We start from the raw sequence: 20,779 nt of genomic DNA on the forward strand, positions 1-20,779 counted from the left end.
GATAAAGACCCTGAAGTCTTTCTTCCTGTGAATCATTCTATGTTGTTCTGTAGCAGAAGCTTAAAGCAACAACATTACTGAAAGTCATACAACAATCACTTTCTGTATGACACATTGTAAGGGTCTATTTATGTGACGCATCATCACTTTCACAGGGCGTCATTCTTAGGTTTACTTCGGAGTCTGTACGCACATATTTTTCCTGGATGATGCGTTCGTGTGTAACTTAGCGCACCTGAATGTGAATCGAGGAAGGCTTGCGACTGACGGTGAGTCATCATCGCCATGGTGTTAAACCTCCCGTTCCCGGGGGAACAGGGTTGCCGTCTCTACACTACTGGGGATTTTTATTTTTACATTCGAAAAGCAAACCGGGGCCCGGCTCAAAAACAATAAGGGTAGGAGCGGAGAGCGCAGGCAGATAGAGAGAGAGAATCGGAGGAGAGAGAGGATAGAGATGACGATAGCAGAGAGAGAGCGGCGAGATACGAGAGAGCTCGATAGATAGCGTCGAGTATATCGCTCTCTCTCTCTCTTCTTCTCTCTCTCTCTCTCTCTCTCTCTCTCTCTCTCCTCTCTCTCTCTCTCTCTCTCTCTCTCTCTCTCTCTCTCTCTCTCTCTCTTTCCTCCCCATGACTGAGCTGAATCACACATATACATCAGCCATCCCACACACACACACAAACATAGACACACACACATATACACACACACACACACACACACACACACACACACACACACACACACACACACACACCTTCTCATTTCAGAGCACCACGTCCTTATCTGTGTCTGTGTGATATTCAATATGTTTCAGATATCAAAAGACAAACCTATGCAGATGAGATGAAGGGGACAATATCCCAAACGCAATAACTACTCTCCACTGAACACCATACACTGTGGCTGTATTCTTAATGTTCCTAACTTTAGTTTTTATTTCACAGAATAGAGTGTGAAGGGCATTTTCTGAAACTCAGAGCCCGGCACCCTGTTAAAATAAAATGAAAAACACGAAACAGGAGCCTATGAGGAGATCAGATATCTTAGAGTAAGAGTTACACTTAAAGCAATAGTTACTTATTTCCAAGAGTTATTGGAATAGATCAACGCCACCTATGTCCGTGCGTTAAGTATTGCACTTTTTAACAATACTATCTAACAAGCCATTTCTCGTTTGTTTAATGTAAACACAAACAGAAATGTAAAAACAACAATATTCATTTAAGGCGTATGACAGCTGAATGTTTGATCATGTTTTATGTGCAAACCTTCATTTTGAGATGAGAGACCAGGATCGGTTGTTTGTCACCGAAATGAGTTTTTTTTTTATATTTAAAAATATACAGTCTGGTATTTTGACGAAGTACCACATATACGGTAACGCATCAGCTGTTCTTCTTTCTGATGATTCAACAAGGATAGATCCAAGCCTTGAATTTCTCAAAAAGCCAACTAACTAACTAACACTGTGTATCTTAAGAAAAATAACACAGCATCTGGATTCCTGGAAGCCCGACAATACCTCTTCAACTTCACAACTCTATTGGATATAAAACATTTACAATACAACTATGGTATCAGTTTGTACCGCTCTCCTCTTCGGAAAAAGGGGCCAAGATAGCAACTCACTTTCCCAAAGAATCACCATTATGATCTTGCACAAAAGAGCATGTTTTGTGAAGCGTTTCAATACAGAAATACCCAAGAATTTACCCATTTTCATAACTGTGTTCAAAACTGTGGTTTACATTTACATCTTTATATACAAAAGCAGGGGGCACAATAGAGGCCTTTGATGAAACTGTCAGAAAGAGGTTACCAGTAGTTACATGTGATGTTGCATCAATGTTCAGCAATCACATTCAGAGAGAAAACTTTTGTTAGAAGAGGGAGAGGTGCCAATGTTCTGACTTAGAGAAGAGGAAATGTTACACTCAGTGGTACAGATCTTTCCTTTCAGGCTCACACCCTTTTTCTTAGAGGTGTTAAAAGACATTTCAGGACAATTCAGTAAGTCAATAACCTTATGTGGAAGAAGACTAAGGTGCTGTTTACACAGGAACAAAACTGGTTGTATCCGCTACTTTTCTCTTTCGTATAGCCCGTTCGTTCACACGAGGCCGTAACGGAAACGCAGAAACGGCCCCTGCAAACGATAACGGGTGCCAAGGTGGATAGATCTGCGGACAGAATGCTCTGGGGGGCCAAACGGATCAGTGTGCACGTCCTATATGATAATTTTCCTGATAACGATGAAGCCATAGCCCCGCCTCTCCCCACCTCTGCTGCTCACTGCTGTAGCATGGTCAGTAGCTACTGTCAGTAGCTACTGACCATGCTACAGATGTTAGTGCAAAATCTACAGCTCCTCTACCACAACCATCAGCAACAAGTGGACATGGAGAACTACATGAACTACATGATGCTAAATCCACCGCGGAGAATAAACAGAAGGGCAACCAGGCAACCATGGCAACCATGCTCGGGGGTCTTCTTCGCTGCTTTTGGTGTATTTTGTGGCGGAAGTACAGCGCCACTTACAGGCCCGGCATATGTACTACAGCGTCTCCAGCGGGTCGAGCGGTCTCGTGTGAAGGGACACGTTTATTGAGCCGTATCCGTGTGAACGGAAGACTTTTTTGATATCGAATTTGGTTCGTTTGCATTTGCGTTCCCGTGTAAATGGGGCCTAAACTGGTTTAAGTGGGGAAAAAAATGTGGTTTGTTTTCATTTCATTTCAAACCTTTATTTATCCAGGTGTATCCCATTGAGATCATTGATCTCTTTTTCAAGGGAGACCTGATCAAGTAGGTTCCACATGAAAACATAAACAGAACAACAAAAAGAACATCATTCAGCATCATTACAGGGTTTACAATTTACATAACTACCCACATAAACAGGTACCAACAGCTTCCGATTGAGTAGCATCCAACCGAGCTTTAAAAACATTTAGTGGCACCAGATTGTTCAGTTTCCATTTCAATTGCAGACTATTCCAAGACAGAGGAGCTGCGCATCTAAAAGCTATCTTCCCTAAGACAGTCCTAGCAGTTGGCACATTTAATGAAACTACAGCATGCGATCTCAGGCAGTAGTCACTTACAATTCGCCGTGAGATCAGGGAGCAGATGTAGGATGGAAGTTTCCCTAACATGGCTTTATATATAAAAATGTACCAGTGACTGAGCCTCCGTACAGTTAGCGAAGGCAAACCAGCCCTTGCATACAGGGTACAGTGATGGGTTAATACTTTACAGTTTGTCACAAATCTCAGTGCGCTGTGATACGCAGCATCTAACTTGAGCAGGCAATTGGCAGGTGCATTCATATAGATCAGATCACCATAGTCCAGCACAGGTAAAAAGGTCACAGTGACTAGCCTTTTCCTGGCCTCAAGCGAGAAACAGGACTTATTTCTGTAGAAGAAACCTAGCCTAACCCTCAGCTTTTTAAGCAGGTTATTGACATGACATTTAAAAGTGAGACAATCATCAAGCCAGATACCAAGGTATTTGTAACAGGTAACCACTTCAATTTGTATTCCTTGCGTAGTTACAATATCTACGACAGGCTCTGGTGTCTTTTTAGCTTTTGAAAAGAGCATTACCTTGGTTTTATCAACATTTAAAAGAAGCTTTAGTTCAGAGAGCTGAGTCTGAATAATGTTAAAACCAGCTTGCAATTTAACAACAATTGTCCCTCTCTGCCATTAAACTTCTGCTGTAGTCTTATCCAAATAACTTGGTACTGACAGACATGGAGGTTACTGGTTGAAAACACTTTCAATAATATGTGATTTTGAGCGTTTGTAACATATAATGCTATAATACAACAAGCTAGAAGGACACCTGGGGTGCTGTTACACTCTCCCACCAAGTTTCATGAAGATAGTGCGAGTACTTTTTCAGTAGTAGTTCTAACAAAGAGACAAAAAGACAAATAACCCATATTGAAATCATAACCACCTCTGCAGGGGTAAAAGACTGAACACATCTTTTCATACCAAACATTTTCGAAGCTTGTTCAACTTGAAAAGCAGTTGAAAAAGAGGTTGTGCTGAACAAACCGCCATAGACACAAACCAGAATAAAGTGGTTTTTTCCCTTTTAGATGAAGTCCAACAGAGCCAAATGAAACCAGATTTAAACTGAACAAATAGACTTTTCTTTAAAACATATAATTGTATTAGTGGTGGTTTGCTGAAATATTGTAGGAGACTTACTGTATCTCTTTGGTCCATCCTCGAGGCAGAACGATAGCGTTAGGGTGGCGTCTTCTTCAAAAAACTCTGTAGCGAAGGCGTCCCACCACAAACTGTCACTTTCCTGTTAAAGGACAAAAACAATGCAACGGTTAGACAGAACTTTCTCAGGGTTAATGAACACATCGTTTTCTTAAAAAGTAGAATATGCGGCATGTAAATGAATGTCACTCCAGGTGTTCCTCTGTCTCTAAACATAACCATCTGTTATTTCAGTTTGGGCATTATTTAATAACCCAGTAAATGTCCTTTATCCACGTTATGCTCTTGTGCGGCTGCTTTTTTATTTATTTTTTGCATAAATTCAATAACGATTCATTCTGATAACACAAAGATATTGTGACCGCGCAGGTCTTCCTGTGATACAAGATGAAACAGAACATTGTGTTTTTGAGAATTGAAGTCAGCGGTGCAGGGCAAGTATTCCCTTTATTGGACATGGGCTCGTTTGATGCTTTTTATTAAAATGCATTTCATGAGTTTTTTTTTTTTAGAAATCCCTGTTTTTACATTTCAGTTACAAAGGGGTTCAAGTATGACTCGTAAAACAGTCAAATACATTATGCGCGTAATATAAATGACGACAGGGCCATAAAAAGACACCACAATATGACAGAATATGAACAAAAGGCTAACAGCTACAAAAAGCTTATAAAAATGAGTCCATAAATCAGGTTCAAAAGAGTGATCTCAGTGCTGGCTGCTGGCCTGAGCTTCTCTTAGAGCTCGATGTAAAGTCAGAGCCCGCTAACACCCTTTACTTCTCTTGAGCCTGGACTTTGGAGGGTCCTGCCTCGGGCTCTTGCAAGTCTGAATTACAAGCTGACGTCCAACCGCTTTCACTGCTGCTGCCACTTTCTGCAGCACGTATACGGGATACTTTCAACTTGTACCTTTCAAAAGTGGTAAATGCATATTATTATTAAACATTTAGTTGTAGTACTGGTGGTGGATTTGTGTGCTTTTTTAGCAAACTATAACTCACAATTATTTTCCACATCTGATGGTTATATATTCCAGTCTCTCAAAGTCCAAGGTAATGTCCTTCAATGTCTCATCAGTCCAAAAACTACTCTTATTCAGTTTAATATGATATAAAACAGAAAACAAATGGTAAATCCTTGAATTTGAGAGGCTGAAAACAGTATTTACTGCGAGGTTTGCACAAACAATGAAAATGTGACTTATTTTCTTTTTTAGATGGAAATAGAAATAGTAACTTCATAATTATTTATTATAGCAGAACTCGGACGAGTAGTAGATCTGGTAGAACAAGTAGTAAAGGTTGTACAACTAGCAGCTATTTGAAGCAGTAACAGTTGTACAAATATCTGTAGTATACTAAAAAAAAGATTCATTATACACCCTCATTTAATCATCTTATATCCCCTCTAAACAAATCCTGTAAAATCAACATATAGATCGCGCTACTAGTCATTGTAGCGCTAGAAGTGATAATAGCAGAGAAGCAGTATTGAAGGTGACTGTGTAGGGAAACACATTCATGTAAATCTCTTTGACCTGATATTACTCCTCTAACAGGCGTTTACCCTCCTCCCCCTCCTCACAAACCCTCAGATAATGTTGGCAGGAAGACCCCCCTCTCCACGTTGGACTGATGCTAATTTCCTCTGACTCGTTATGACAGATCACTGGTTTCATTCTGCGCGGGGCTGAGGGATGGCAAGCACTTTCCAGATGTTGACAATTAGCCTTGTCACCATCGAGCAGTGTCAAGCCCAATAAGCAGCGAGCGGGAGCCTCGCAGGTCAACGGGTCGCTAACATGATGAGTCTGATGCCAAGAGGAAGACGTGTGGTCAGGAGGAAGAGCGAAACCTGGACCTTCATCCAGCTGCTCAATCAATATGTGATCATATGTAAGTGGAGAGGTCTTTGGATGGCAAATGAATCAGCTGAACTGTGACTGAACTGCAAAGGGATGGAGTTTTAATTATAAGGCAAAACATTAATCCCTTGTAAAAATGTATCTGCATATTGAAGTATGAATGCTTGTTGTTGTTGTTCTCCTGAATGTCGTACGTCTCTTGTTTTTTGCATTTTTGATGGCACCTTAAAACAGGAGTAGCTCTACTCATCTCATTGTACCTGTATAATGAAAATAAAAGATTCTATTCAATATTCTGTTCGAAGTTTATGTGCAGATATTATTATTTTTATCCAAATCAAAACAAATTGAGAAGATCATTCCAATTATTCAAACTAAAATCAGCCCCACATTTGATGCAGTAAACTATATGTCTATACATCAATCTTCCAAGGCAGGTTGTAACTAATGCTTGTGTTCATTATCAATTAAAAATGCCAAACACAACATCCAAGACCCAAATATGAAATGTCATATTGCATCTTTAAATATAGAAAAATGTTAAACGCAATCCTAAACTTTGAGAAGCTTGATGCACGAACATTTTTGCCTTTTTTCCCCATTGATAAATAATTAAAAAAAACAATTATTGAATAAAACTATAACAGAATAATTCAATTTAAGCAGTAATGACCTAATGTTTGAAAAGGTTGACCATCCATTTGACTTCAAAAACGAAAAAGCCAAATGTCTCAATGGCTTCATCAAACACTGGACCAGTCGTGTCGTAAACATCATGCATTGTTGACCAGTAATTATAGCGCCCCATTAGGTCAATCAGTGTAATTGCTTAAATGACAGAACAAATTCATGTGTGGAAACTTGCCAGTGTATCTCTGTTTCTGTGCATGTCCACCAGGAGCAGACTGCATGAGCTGCCTTGTGTGTCTGTGTGTGTTTCACTATCTGTGAGAATAAGCTAGTGTGTGACAACCCTGTCTCCTAAAAATTACGTTCCCACAGAACTAAACTGCATTCTGAATTACGTTTAGCTTGAAACGTATTTACTCCCACGTTACGTTCGTTATGAACGTATCTACAATACGTTTATTTTCTACATATCTTCTAGAAACATATTTTCTCCCACGTTACGTTCCTTATGAACGTATCTTAAATACGTTTATTTTCTACATATCTTTGCCATTTATTGCCTTGCTTATAATAATGATAATAGTCATTTATAAATATCATTTTAGAGCACACCTTTGAAATCGAGAATCAGGCTCGATATATGGTTAAATTAAAATCAGTAGGCGAGGCTGTAATTTCGCCAGCTGTTACTCTCATGAGCAAGGCAGAAAATAATAGTTTTAACATGACAAAAAGCTGCTGTGTCGTTTACCTCAAACATTAAAACAAATCCAGAGTTACGTGTTTCTGTACTTCCTCTAAGAAGAAAAGACAGTAAAAGAAGAGCTCTGTGGCTTCAGGCTTGATCGCCGTTCAAATGACAGCGTTGGTTTCCCCAAAAGTGGGCGGGGCTGTAAAGTGACGTAGATTTTACTATCATCTATTATTCAAAACCATTCTATGTATTCTAACGTAAATTACATGCCAGTGTTTTATCTTTTTATTTTAAATCGTATAAACGTCTGTGAGGAAAATAAATGGGGTTTAGAGCCTCAAAATACTGAAATCTGTATTTTTTAAAATCTTTTCCTTCTAATTTGTTATTCTTTTCTAAATAACATACTGTTATTTACTCAACAATAACACACAATTATCCTTGTTTTTATTTATTCGTTTAATTCTATAATCTTGGGCTTTTTATCCGTAAATAAAGTCACCAGAAACAGACGGGACATTTCGAGATTTAGGATGGCCGAAGACACTACACTACCCATAATCCCCAGCTATCGTTTGGGACTACAGTCCCGTTGACAAACCCCGTGATGTTGGAGTGGCAGTGCGCCAAGGTTACGCCGAGCGTCAAGCTCTTTGAAATGGAACGAAACCACGGCAGACTATTCAAAACTGGACTCGAACGCCCCCCGAGAAATACACATGCTGGCTATTGTGTTTCGCAACATGTTCTCTATGGCACGTATCTACTGGGAATTGTAGTTTTAAAAGACGTTTTTCCCAAAATTAGAAGTTGCCAGTATTAAACTGTGTACAGCCCTGGAGGTTTAGGCGATAGGAAACACATTGGTGTGTACACATTTAAAACATGTAATTACTAAATGGGTAAAAATCGCTTATATCCATAATGGGCAGCATTAATATATACCCACACGACAGCTTACTTTGTAATTCTACTCCACTACAATTCAGAGGTTAACCTGGTATTTTTACTCCACTACATTTAGTTTAGTTACTTTGCAGATTCTGATTAATGATGTGAAATATAAACAACCCTTAAAGCAGACTTTAGTTACACCTGAGTAAAATTCAGGGAAGGTGATTGTCAAGTGCCAACAATCAGGAGAGATATTTGATAGGTGGTGCTGAGAAGACTAAACATTTATCTGCAGATCTCTATAAAGTATATTCATTAATCGTTATTCTCTACTAATAGTTAATTAAAAACTGTATAATGGCTATTTTGCACATCCCTTTCAAGATTTCAAGATTTTCTAAGGTTTATTGATCATATACACAACTTGGGTCGCAGGTTCCTCAACAGCGCATTACAAGACATCTATCAATATGTGTGTACCTCCACCATTAAACTGTCATATTCTGCACATTTCTTATTCTATCTACATACATAAGAGTATAATTAATGTGTATAATATCAGTTAAAAGAAGTGCTTCAACATAGTTAACATTGCAGGAAAGCAATATATTAGACGTTAAGTACTTTGTCAGGCTTAATATTCATCTGTAGATAGATACCCCCAAAGCTTTTTTCTTGTTTAAAATAAGACCTTAACCTAAAGTATTCTTTAATGTGTTAATAAAGGTTAATTCGTTTTTCTGTTTTGCACATCCTCCTATTAATATCTTTGTACATCCGGCACTAAACTGTTTTATTGTAGAGATCACTTATAGTATCTTCTTGACTTTTTATATTCTATATTTCTATCATTGACCTTCTACTTTCCCCCTATGAAAGTATGTACTCTTAATATTGTTTTCATCAAATAACATTATTCAACAAAAATAATTCAATAACGTGCTTTAAGCACTAGGCGGTGCACATAAGGTACACACAGCATACTAATAATAACTTTGTATTATTAGTGTAGAACACTTATGTATGTATAACATCGGAAGATGTGTAGTTTTATTCATGTTTTTACATAATTTTACAGGATATTGCTATATTATTTCACATGTTTTTCTTCTACACATTAATATCTGATTTGTAAAACATCACAGACAGAAAGGTATATCTGTCATTTAATGGTACGCTATTGAAGTTCTGATTCCATAGATGTGTCTCCCATCACCCAAATCCCCTGACTATTCGCTCAACTCAGTATTTACATTCTTATATTCAAAGAAAATCAGTAATATCTTTAAAAACTACAAGTCCTTTTCAATCAGCTGTGCACCGTTATGGTGTAAATATAACCTATTATCTACCAATTGGATCAAATATAAAAGTCAGCCGAATTACTATTGATACTGCAAGGAGACGTATTTTGTGAAAAGAAATTGAAGATGTTGTTTAATTGTTGATATATTTATGATCCACATCAAGTATTCAGTTTTGGCGGCAGTTCCTCATGTTTGTCTAGAAGTCTTCTCATCAGGGCTCTATAAATAAAGAACTACGGCAGATGTATAATATTTAATGCAGCCGAACCGTGTATTACAATGCCGTTATGTGATGACTTCCAAAGAGAAAAGCAAGAACACTCTGAATTAGGTATTATTTTATTTTTCGTTTTCGGATATCACAACTTATTAACACCATATCCCAGCGTTTATTGCGGCTAAAACATCCAATCAACGAGCTTCAAGCTGAGGATCTTGGGTAATCAGTTCGGTGGGTTTGTGGTGTGTATCGCTCGAAATGTCCCGTCTGTTTCCGGTGACTTTATTTACGGCTAAAAAGCCCAAGATTATAGAATTAAACGAATAAATAAAAACAAGGATAATTGTGTGTTATTGTTGAGTAAATAACAGTGTGTTATTTAGAAAAGAATAACAAATTAGAAGGAAAAGATTTTAAAAAATACAGATTTCAGTATTTTGAGGCTCTAAACCCCATTTATTTTCCTCACAGACGGGAAAAAAGTCCAACATTATACGATTTAAAATAAAAACAAATAAATAAAAAGATAAAACACTGGCATGTAATTTACGTTAGAATAAATAGAATGGTTTTGAATAATAGATGATAGTAAAACGTCACTTTACAGCCCCGCCCACTTTTGGGGAAACCAACGCTGTCATTTGAACGGCGATCAAGCCTGAAGCCACAGAGCTCTTCTTTTACTGTCCTTTCTTCTTAGAGGAAGTACAGAAACAAGTAACTCTGGATTTGTTTTAATCTTTGAGGTGCAATAAACGACACAGCAGCTTTTTGTCATGTTAAAACTATTATTTTCTGCCTCGCTCATGAGAGTAACAGCTGCCGAAATTACAGCCTCGCCTACTGATTTTAATTTAACCATAGGCCTATATCGAGCCCGATTCTCGATTTCAAATGTGTGCTCTAAAATGATATTTATAAATGACTATTATCATTATTATAAGCAAGGCAATAAATGGCAAAGATATGTAGAAAATAAACGTATTTAAGATACGTTCATAACGAACGTAACGTGGGAGAAAATACGTTTCTAGAAGATATGTAGAAAATAAACGTATTTAAGATACGTTCATAACGAACGTAACGTGGGAGAAGATATGTTTCTAGAAGATATTTAGAAAATAAACGTATTTGAGATACGTTCATAACAAACGTAACGTGGGAGAAAATACGTTTCTAGCTAAACGTAATTGAGAATGCAGTTTAGTTCTGTGGGAACGTAATTTTTAGGAGACAGGGTTGTGTGTGAACAGCCAGCATATATATATGAATACATCCGATTCAGAAGAGACTGACGGGGAATAGTAACACTGCAGGACAAAACAGACAGAAACACTATGTTCATTCAGTACACATACATGTTATTGAAGTGACTGTTATTTTGTATATATTGATTGCTGTGCTTGTGTGTATGTCTTAATGTGTGCATATGTACAAATGTGTCTGTTGATTGTGTGTATATAGATATATATTTGTATTTTCGTATTCAGGATTGTGGGAAATGGTATTTCGATCTCTCTGTCTGTACACACAACTGAAAGATTGACAATAAAGTTTGACTTGCCAACTGTTTCAGTGGAATTTAACAATACATATCTGTATATGCCCCTTTCTCGAAATACGTTTTTTCTCATTGGTACTCTGAGCCAGAAATCTTCACTTTAGTGGCACTAAGATGGCTACACTAAACCTTTCTCTTGTTCAAATGAAGTAGGGACAGAAGGGATCCACAAAAAGCAAATATATATAATAAAACAAACCTATTAGCTCCTGCTTTGAATGCAGGACATGTGCTTGTCATGGAGTTTTTTTTTAGTATGGTATTATTACTTTGACTGAAGTAAAGACTGAAGAAGTGAATTTATTACAACCCCATCCAAGGCACAGAACAATTCACTGTAAAAGGCATTGGCTACACACATAATTGGGTACATCTGTTGTTGGTCTTTTTTTCATGGCATTTGTTGAAGTAATAGAAAATACACAAAAGCTCCAACTTGAAGTTTCCTGTTTACATTTTCTGGTACCAATCACCAAACAAGTGTTCCACGTGAACCTGCTGTTAAAACAGGTTAGAATACTTCTTGAAAAAGTGTAATCCCCATTTTGACACAAACTGCCAGGATTTAGCGTTAGAGAGTGCTGTCAACCTGAGGGCTCCCATCACTCCGGTTAAAAGACTTTTCATTAAGCTTCCTCCTACTGTTTAAATGGAAAGTGTTTTACGTAATCTCCCACTTCCCTTATTCTACAGAATACTGTCGTCCTTAAAATCCCTCTGTTAGTTAACCTCCCCATCATTCAGTTTTCAGCAGCGTTTCACAGTCACTTCAGAATGGTTTCTTTATAGCATAAAAATTATAATAATGTTTCTCTCTTTGCCCTTCCCACCATGTTTAAAACATTGTCCTGAAACTGAACCCTTTCTTTTATAAAATAATATGTTCTGCTTTAATTTAATATGGTTCATTTTGGCAGCCTCTTGATATTCGGCTTTGGCGTACAACCACCAAAAAAAATTGCAGATTTTTACAAGCAGCCTAGTTAGCAGCAGGGTCAAACCATATGATGCAGTTGGGTTTTCTGTTGAAAAGCCCCACACCCTGACAACCAAGAAATCAGAAATATAACAAGCATATGTCATCTGACATGAACTCCAACAAATCGTACTTGACCGTTTTATTGCTGTTCTCCCGAAAAAATCACATGTTTTGTAAATTAAATACACATTTCAGCTATTTATTAAAGCTTTTTGTTGCTCAGAACTTTTCCATTACTGTACATGCAGGGGGGGTTACTTTCTTTTAGAATCAGTAACCATTAATCCTCCAAACTGGAGCTTTTGGGCAGCTTTTGGCCAGAGTCTCGCCAAGTTGTAAAACGTGGCTGGCTGTGGAGCGGCAAGGTTTGGCTCGGATCTAAAGACAGAGGAGAAGCTGGACCAGAGCCACGCGGACGGAGAACAGCTAAAGTCTGTCCAGTGGACTCGAGCCATATGAATCCTCTGGCTGCAGCTGAACAGGCTCATGGTGCCGTGGACGCTGTCTTCAGTTTCAATCCCTCGACTGCTGCAGGAAATGTGAGGAGATCTTCTTTTATCTGGCGTTCGGAGCAGATTGTTAAATAGCAAAAGAGACATACTTACTTGTTAGACGCTTTTATCCAAAGCGACTTACATACTCAATACTGTGGACAATCCCCACAGGAGCAATTTGGGGTGACGTGTCTTGCCCAGGGACACAACAACATGCGGACTGCAGTGGGGTTTGAACCTATGCTCCCCCTGATCTGAACATCAACGCACTAACCCACTGCACCACAGCCTCCCACACAGTCGTGCCATGTATAATAATAACAAGCACATTGTTATTTTGCAGGAAATCGAATGAGCAATATTTTAAAGGAATGCCATTTGAAGATTGCAGTTTGGTTTTGACATGACCTTTTACATTACCAGCCAGTTCAATGCAGCAAACTGGACTTAACAGTGCATGTCATAGTCAGTGTATAACATGGACATTTTGATCTATTATTGCTCTGTAAATCCACTTGAAACTGTTGCACTAAAGATCTTCATCAAATGAGGAAATGGTCACAATTTAAAATACTCTTAATCGCACATGAGTACATTACAACTGGCTTTTTCATGTGTGGATTTTGTAAAGACTATTTCTTTTTTGAATAACCTGCTTTAACCTGATCGTTATTGAGATATAAAAGCACCCATGAGGACAGACGATTCTGGCCATACCACCCAGCCCCATCTCCAGTATCATCTTTATTTTCCTCCTGTCTTCCTGTATCTCCCCTCTCTTCCTCCCCCCTCTCTGTCTGTCTCCCCTCCTCTCTGCAGCTGCTCACTGACAGACTGAGTCCTGCCTTCATTTACGCCCTTGGACTTTCTGACGAGCCACGTGGCGTGGCGATGTTTGTTGTCAAAAGCTACAAATCAGGCCCACTGCGAGGGACCCGAGGTGAACCGACACGGGCGCAGCCGTGACGCCCGTCAGCCGATAAGGCTCTATTGATTCAAACGGATCGCACCCCATCTGAGGGGGATTTATCAATGTGTCAATTGCCCACTAGCCAACCACAAAACACCATTGCTGGCCAGGCCTTGGGGATTTACAGGAAATCCAGAGGATTGGAGGGACAGCATATGAGGATCCTCAGTAAATAGCAACAGAGCTGAGGGTTAAGTCCTCACATATAGATGTTCATACAGGATGGATAGGCAGATGACACAATGTGGCAAAGAAGAACACAAAGAGAAGTGTTACTGTGTGAGAAAACACCCAGCGAGTGGTGGAAGATACTTGGACCCCTTACTTCAGCAAAAATACAAATACTGCAGTTTAAAAATACAAGTACAATTATTGAATTCAATTAAAAAAACAGAAGTAAATCAAATGTAAATGTGAGCTTCACAGAATAATATTCACATCATAGTATTATATTTGTATCACTTAAAAATACACGTAAACGCATGCTGTGGTTTGTCAACATGGTGCCAATTTTAGATACAACTGAGTTCATGAGTAATACAGCACATCGTGTATTTTCATATGTGAAAATATACAGAAACGATGTGTTAAATAAAAGTAGTGGAGGACTTTCTTAAGTTGTATCCTTAAATAGTACAAGGTATATTAAAAAAAGAACACTTAAGTACCATATTTAGGACTGTCTTTATCCATCTAACCCTCCGTACTGTTCATTACATTACATGATACTTGACACTTTTATCCAAAGCGACTTCCATACTCAATACAGTGGGCAATCCCCACAGGAGCAATTTGGGGTGACGTGTCTCAGGGACACAACGACATGCTGACTGCAGTGGGGTTTGAACCTGTGACCCCCTGATCTGAACAAAGACGCACAACCCACTGCGCCACACGCCTCATGCATCTATTCACAAATATTCTCAAAGATATTCCTACTTCTACATAAAAGAACACCACAGTTTTCCTCCCTCACTCTATCTCTTTTACAGTCTATAAACCACTAATGTCTCCATGTTTTACATTAACCATTTTCCCCAGCAAGCTTTTGTCAATCTGTTTTTTTTCCTTTCCTCCCGCTGTTGCTTCTTGCCTCTTGCGGCAGAAAAGCTTCCAAGAGTGTAGGCGTGTCTGGGGCCTGACCTTGGAGAAAACCCAATGTCTGAATCCTCATTGAGCTGCTGAATGGCATGGAGCTCGGATAAATGGTGGGCTAGAGGAAGTGTTAATGTTGTCAAAGATTAAAACATATTCAGGTTATTGGGAAGCATAACATATTCACAGAAACCAAAGACTCAAGACTTTCAAAAGGATCTTGAGTAAGGGAGCTTTTGTTTGAGTGTTTGGTAAAGGCCATTAAAGGGCTACAATATTTGAATATAAATCAAATAGAGCTATATATTTTGTAGAGAAAATCTGACTTCATGTGCACGGTCGTGATTAGCTTTATTTGTATGGAAGCACCTTGACATCTTCAAAGTCCATTTCATATTCACAATGTGAGAGATAATCCTTCAAATTAATTAAAAGTTACTTATAATAATAAAATGTTAGTAGCTTATTCTGTTGCTTAAGGAATTACTTGGTTCATATAAATCAATCTATGCTTGACAATCTCCTTGAAAATCTGTCATTAGGTTATTTAACAAGCAACAGATTTAACTATTTACTAATTTCAGGATCATATTTGTATGTGTCTCTACTGTGACACGTCTCCATGCTTTAATGTTCAAAAAGCTCTTTATTTGTCTCATACTGCCTGTGCTGCAGCACCTCTTTTCACCCTCTGTCTGAAACCAGAGCCCAGTCTGCTCTGATTGGTTAGCTGGCTGGCTCTGTTGTGATTGGTCAACCGCTTAGAGATGTCCCGCCCCCTTAGCCACGTCCAATGTATTGGAGTGCTAGCCAACAGAAGCAAGAGTGTTCCAGACGTGAACAAAGGAGTCCAATGGAGGCGTTATAGGCAAGGGGTGGGGGCGTGTCCGTATAGGGAAAACCCCTCAAAACATAATAGGGCCTCTTTAAAACAATAATAAATGTAAAAATATATTGAAATAGATGTTTTTTTCTCACGAAATCCCCAGGCACGGTGGCCCCTGGAACAAAACGTAACCACACATGCAGGTGTTATTTATATTCAGCGCTCGTTAGGATGACAAACTATACGAACCACTCCTTTAGACTACATAGACAACAGCACTTTAATCATGTCCGACTCCGTGCACACTAATGTTAGATATCAGCGCAGGTTTATCCTCTTGGGTCCTAAGTGTTTTCACATCATGCAAAGTTAACATGTTGCTGCATTTGACCCGCCGTATAGCCACCAGCCAAGCATTATGCAAATGAGGAGAAATGAATGCAGCAGAGAGGGGGCAAATAAGTCATTGCCCTTGAACAGCCACTGCACGTTCACCAGGGATGAACTTTGTGATATAAATGAAGTCAGCGAAGAAGTTCCCACGGTTTAATTGCATGTACCAATTTATTTAGGCGTCGTTCCCATTTTCTCTCTTTGTTAAGTGTCCGCACTTACAAGCAGCCGTCAGATTGCACTCTTTGTGTTAAGCTATAGATTTCAGGTGGAGGTCAGGACACAGAAGTTGTTTGTTTGTTGTTTTAATGCATAAGTGCATAAAGAAGAGCTTCTACCCTACTGGCCTTTACCTCGAAGGTTGCAGAATTGATTCCCCGCAGCAGCAATAATGTCATTTTTCCTGCTGAAGGGCCCATGATCAATACACACACTGACTGACAAGGGTGACAAAGCCTCAGCTAAATTCCTAAAAATCCCTTTCAACACAAAATGGCACAAGCTTGTTTGCTTTTGTCGCTTTAAAAAGATATAGAAAACGAACTCACAATCAATTTCTGAGGTGTAAGATCTTAAATCAAGTAAAAAGGGACCGTTTAGGTTTTTAGATGTATACATTGTTTAAATTTGATTATATTTTTAGTCCTGAAGCACCAATTTCTACTATGTTATGTAGTATAGCTTACAAGAAGGCAAATATACATTTTCTAAAATAAAAACGACATCCTTTTACGAGCAGAAACATGCTCTGATCTTTTTTCCAAACTGTTCATCATGTGTTGACCCCTCAGATGTATCTTGCGACCTCTTTAAGGGGTCCCGACATTCAGCTTGGTAAACACCGGATTAGAGGATTTACGGCTTTTCTGTATTTTATGGGAATTAATATTCAATATCTTTGCGTTTTGGACTACTAGTCAGACAAAACAGATGCCGATATCCCTTTGGATTTGGACCTTTAACACATTAAAATCTAAAACAAATAATCAAAACAAAACTCTAACTCATCAGTTCCAGATCTACGCATAAAACAATGCAATGTGTACAGATTCAATAAACACCTGCACAGCTTAAAAAGTGTCTCACCTCAATGAAGACAAGCAACACAAAGTCAATATGCACCTGCGGAGACTGGAGATTAGGGCAACATGTTAAAAAACATCAATAAGGATGAAAATAATAAATCAACAGCTAAATGCATGAATGACAGAGCGCAGAGGTCTAATTATTTACAGCACCCATGAGAAATTTAAATCAAAACAAAGTGAGGATCTGGGGTAGGGGTAGGAAACCCTATCAGAGCTATTTAGACAAATAAACAATCAGCACACGGCACACTTCATCCCGCCGCGTAACAAGAAGCTCAGTCAATAATACTGGGTTTCATCCCCTCCAGAGTTATTGTCAATTTAGGTGAGTGTGCTCGGTTGTAGTATCACTATATTTTACTCTGAATTTAAACACATCTTCACCTGCTGCTCAGTCTGATCCTCTGTGTGTGTGAACACTTTGGAAGGTACAGTATGCAAAATATTATTTTCCTTTATTGTTTGCTGTTAGTTTTGCGACTTTATTATTCAAATTGTAACTTTTGGATAACTTTTAAGGGGGTACAATGCAGCGTTATAGGATATTTTGTATAGATATCACCATTACACTGACATGTTATCTTTAAATATACAAATGAGACATTATCTAGGGCTTTCTTTTGGGGAATTTATGAGAAATCTACAGACAAAAATAGAAGTAGAGTAAACCCCTATATGTGTATATCTTACAAACTGTACATAGACATTTAATAGGCAAATCAAAACAGTCAATTCCCTATTTATTCCCAAAAGGTTCATCCCACAGGAAAGAAAGTAAACTACATCAGAGAGAAACAGCTGATCAGCAAAGTGATGAAACAGTCAGAAAGCAGAGCGGAGGCTGGTGAAACTAACCTGAAGTACAGAGTCGCTCTTCCTCTGCTCCATGATGAAATATTGTAATATTTTTCAGCTACTGTGAGTTTACAGCACGAGTAACTTTGCCTTCAAAACCCTTATTGTCATTCACAAGGCCACAATGTAAAGACTAAATAAAATCTACTTCAACCAGGTTATTGTGTGAGTATATGGTAAATGGACTGTACTTATATGACGCTTTATCCAGTCTTTACGACCCCTCAAAGCGCTTTACATACTACATGTCATTCACCCATTCACACCCATTCATACAGAGCAGTGTACCTTACTCTAGGAACTAACATTCACACACCGTTGGCCATCGGGAGCAACTCAGGATTAAGTATCTTGCCCAAGGATACATCGACATGTTGGCTGCACAGGCTGGGATCTAACCCACAACCTTCTGGTTGAAAGACGACCGCACTCCCTCGCAGCCACAGTCACCCAAATATAGTATATTAATGAAATCCTTCCAATATCAAGTTTGAAAGAGTAGTAGAGAGAAGTATGGGATCATGGACAATTGGAACAGTCAATACAAAACATGAAATGGATACAAATTCAACAAAAAATCATTATATTTTGTGACAAAAATGTTCAAAGAATTGCAGTATTTTGTCACTTAAAAACAGACATTGCAAAATATTAAGAAGATACATCCCAGTAAAGACAGATAATGGCTAACATTACTTTTTACAAAACGCCTTGTCAGGCTGGAAGCGAACAATCCTTCAAACAAATCTTCAAAATGCCATAAAGCACAAGATAAGCTGTTCATTTCAGAGACATGACAGCATTAGTCACTCAGGAAATCCCTAAAAAGCACGTACGGTATATTTTAAAGTTCATTCGGATGGGTGACTTTAATACAGGAGATACAGTGCTTCACAGTCTATGTTTCGTTTAATAATGACTGCAGTTGTTCCTTAGCGTCAATCAAGTAGTTATTAAGTTATTTTTGTGCCAAAACTTTTATCATTAAAAAGGTAGGGTAGGTAAGAATGGAGAAACCAGCTCGAGTGCGCTAGCATTTGAAAGTACGCAGCTGAAAAAAATCTGCCCCTTCCTTCTGACTTCCTTACAGAGCCCCTCCTCCGTCTTTCGTTAGATATTAAAAACAGACTTATTTTTCCAACCAGCCATTTGTAATGGTTACATTTTTATGCCAAGTGAACCGCAGTCAAATGTAGAACTCTACGGTTTTTGACCACATTTAATTAGTTGTGATTTATATCAGATTAAGTTCAACTTTATTTTCATTGCACAAAGAATACATAACTTATTGCAAACAATTATCAAGGCTGGTTCAAGCATCTTATTTAAAGAGACTTCAAGATGTCGGCTGCAGCAAAGATCCTACAAAAACTATATTTTGACCCAGAGCAGCATCATTTTCTACATCTTACAAAGAATAATTTGTGCCTCACCTAACCATCAACAACCGTGTTTGTCGGATTTGAAAACACTTGTATTTCTCCTAACAGTAATTTAGGTGAGCTACAGTTACATATACTGTATGACAAACGTGTTTTTAAACTAATGAATTGTGTTTGATTTGTTCCTGATCTCTGTGAAGTGTCACCATCCACATAGTGGGTGTTTCTCAATGTCGAGTACGCTTGCTTGGTTGCACATGTCTTCCGAGTCACTTGCTTCAGAAGCGAGGCAAGAATACTTCCTGGCATTCGGAAAACGAAAAGTGGAACAGGCGAGCAAGTGTGCAGGTGTGCGTCATATGAGAGGCCCCGCCTTACATTTTCCACCACAGATTTGGGGAAATTGGTCCGTGCGCAAAGCATTGTGGGGATTTGAAGACCGCGGAGTCTACACATGTGCAGCCTCGACATTTCTCCAAATGAAGTACGCCGGCCTCGGTAGAATTCTAAGTATGCTGGACATTGGAACAGTACTTCGGCGGCACTCGACGACGTAGTATGCTTGAAATAGTGGCTCTGGAGCAGCTTTACTCGAGATTGAGAAACACCCACTGTATGTTCATAATGTTCATCTATAGTCCACACATCAACACAGTTTCATAACAGTACACAGTTTTTACTGTACACAGTATTTAATTGTAGCTTCGGTTTTATCTTATTCTATTTGACATATTTGTCTTATTCCTGCAACCTATTTTATTCCTTTAAATGTTATGTTGATTAAAATGTACGTTGCATAGTTGAAGGAGCCTGAGACTCAAGATTTTGATGCCAAAACTGCAATGTATTTATTGCACACAGGATGAAATAAAACCAGTGAATCTGTGGTAATTTAAACTATCCTCAAGGTCAGCTTTAGCGTTCTGTTAAACACCTGAACTTTTGAAAGAACATCCATAACATTAATCTGTTTGTAACTTATATATATCAATATTCCAATTACTTGTATATAGACTATTCTGCACTATTTCTATTATATTCTATTGTATTGTATTTACTTGCACTATCATCTGTTTTATTGTGTTGCACTGTTGGAGCAGCTTGTGACCTAAGATTTTCATTGTCATAACTACACTGTAGCTATGCACACATGACAATAAAAGCCTTGAACCTTGAATCTTATAGTCAGAGACACTTCATTGCACTTCAGTAAAAATCCAGACGCCTGTGACCTCTGTGTTTCAGGACGGCCTCTCTAACCTCCAGAGAACA

General features: G+C 38.5%; 1 protein-coding gene across 4 annotated transcripts in view; it reads right to left on the reverse strand.

The window, feature by feature from the left end:
• Positions 1 to 20,779, reverse strand: part of ldb2a (LIM domain binding 2a) — a 112,142-nt gene that overhangs the window by 79,821 nt on the left and 11,542 nt on the right. For all 4 annotated transcript variants that reach the window (XM_034217186.1, XM_034217184.1, XM_034217185.1 and 1 more), the window contains exon 2: positions 4,233 to 4,335. In XM_034217186.1, coding sequence (XP_034073077.1) covers positions 4,233 to 4,335 — 103 coding nt within the window. The remainder of the gene's footprint in view (positions 1 to 4,232; positions 4,336 to 20,779) is intronic.

This window comes from Gymnodraco acuticeps, unplaced genomic scaffold (genome assembly GCF_902827175.1).
Source record: "Gymnodraco acuticeps unplaced genomic scaffold, fGymAcu1.1, whole genome shotgun sequence".
NCBI lineage: Eukaryota > Metazoa > Chordata > Actinopteri > Perciformes > Bathydraconidae > Gymnodraco > Gymnodraco acuticeps.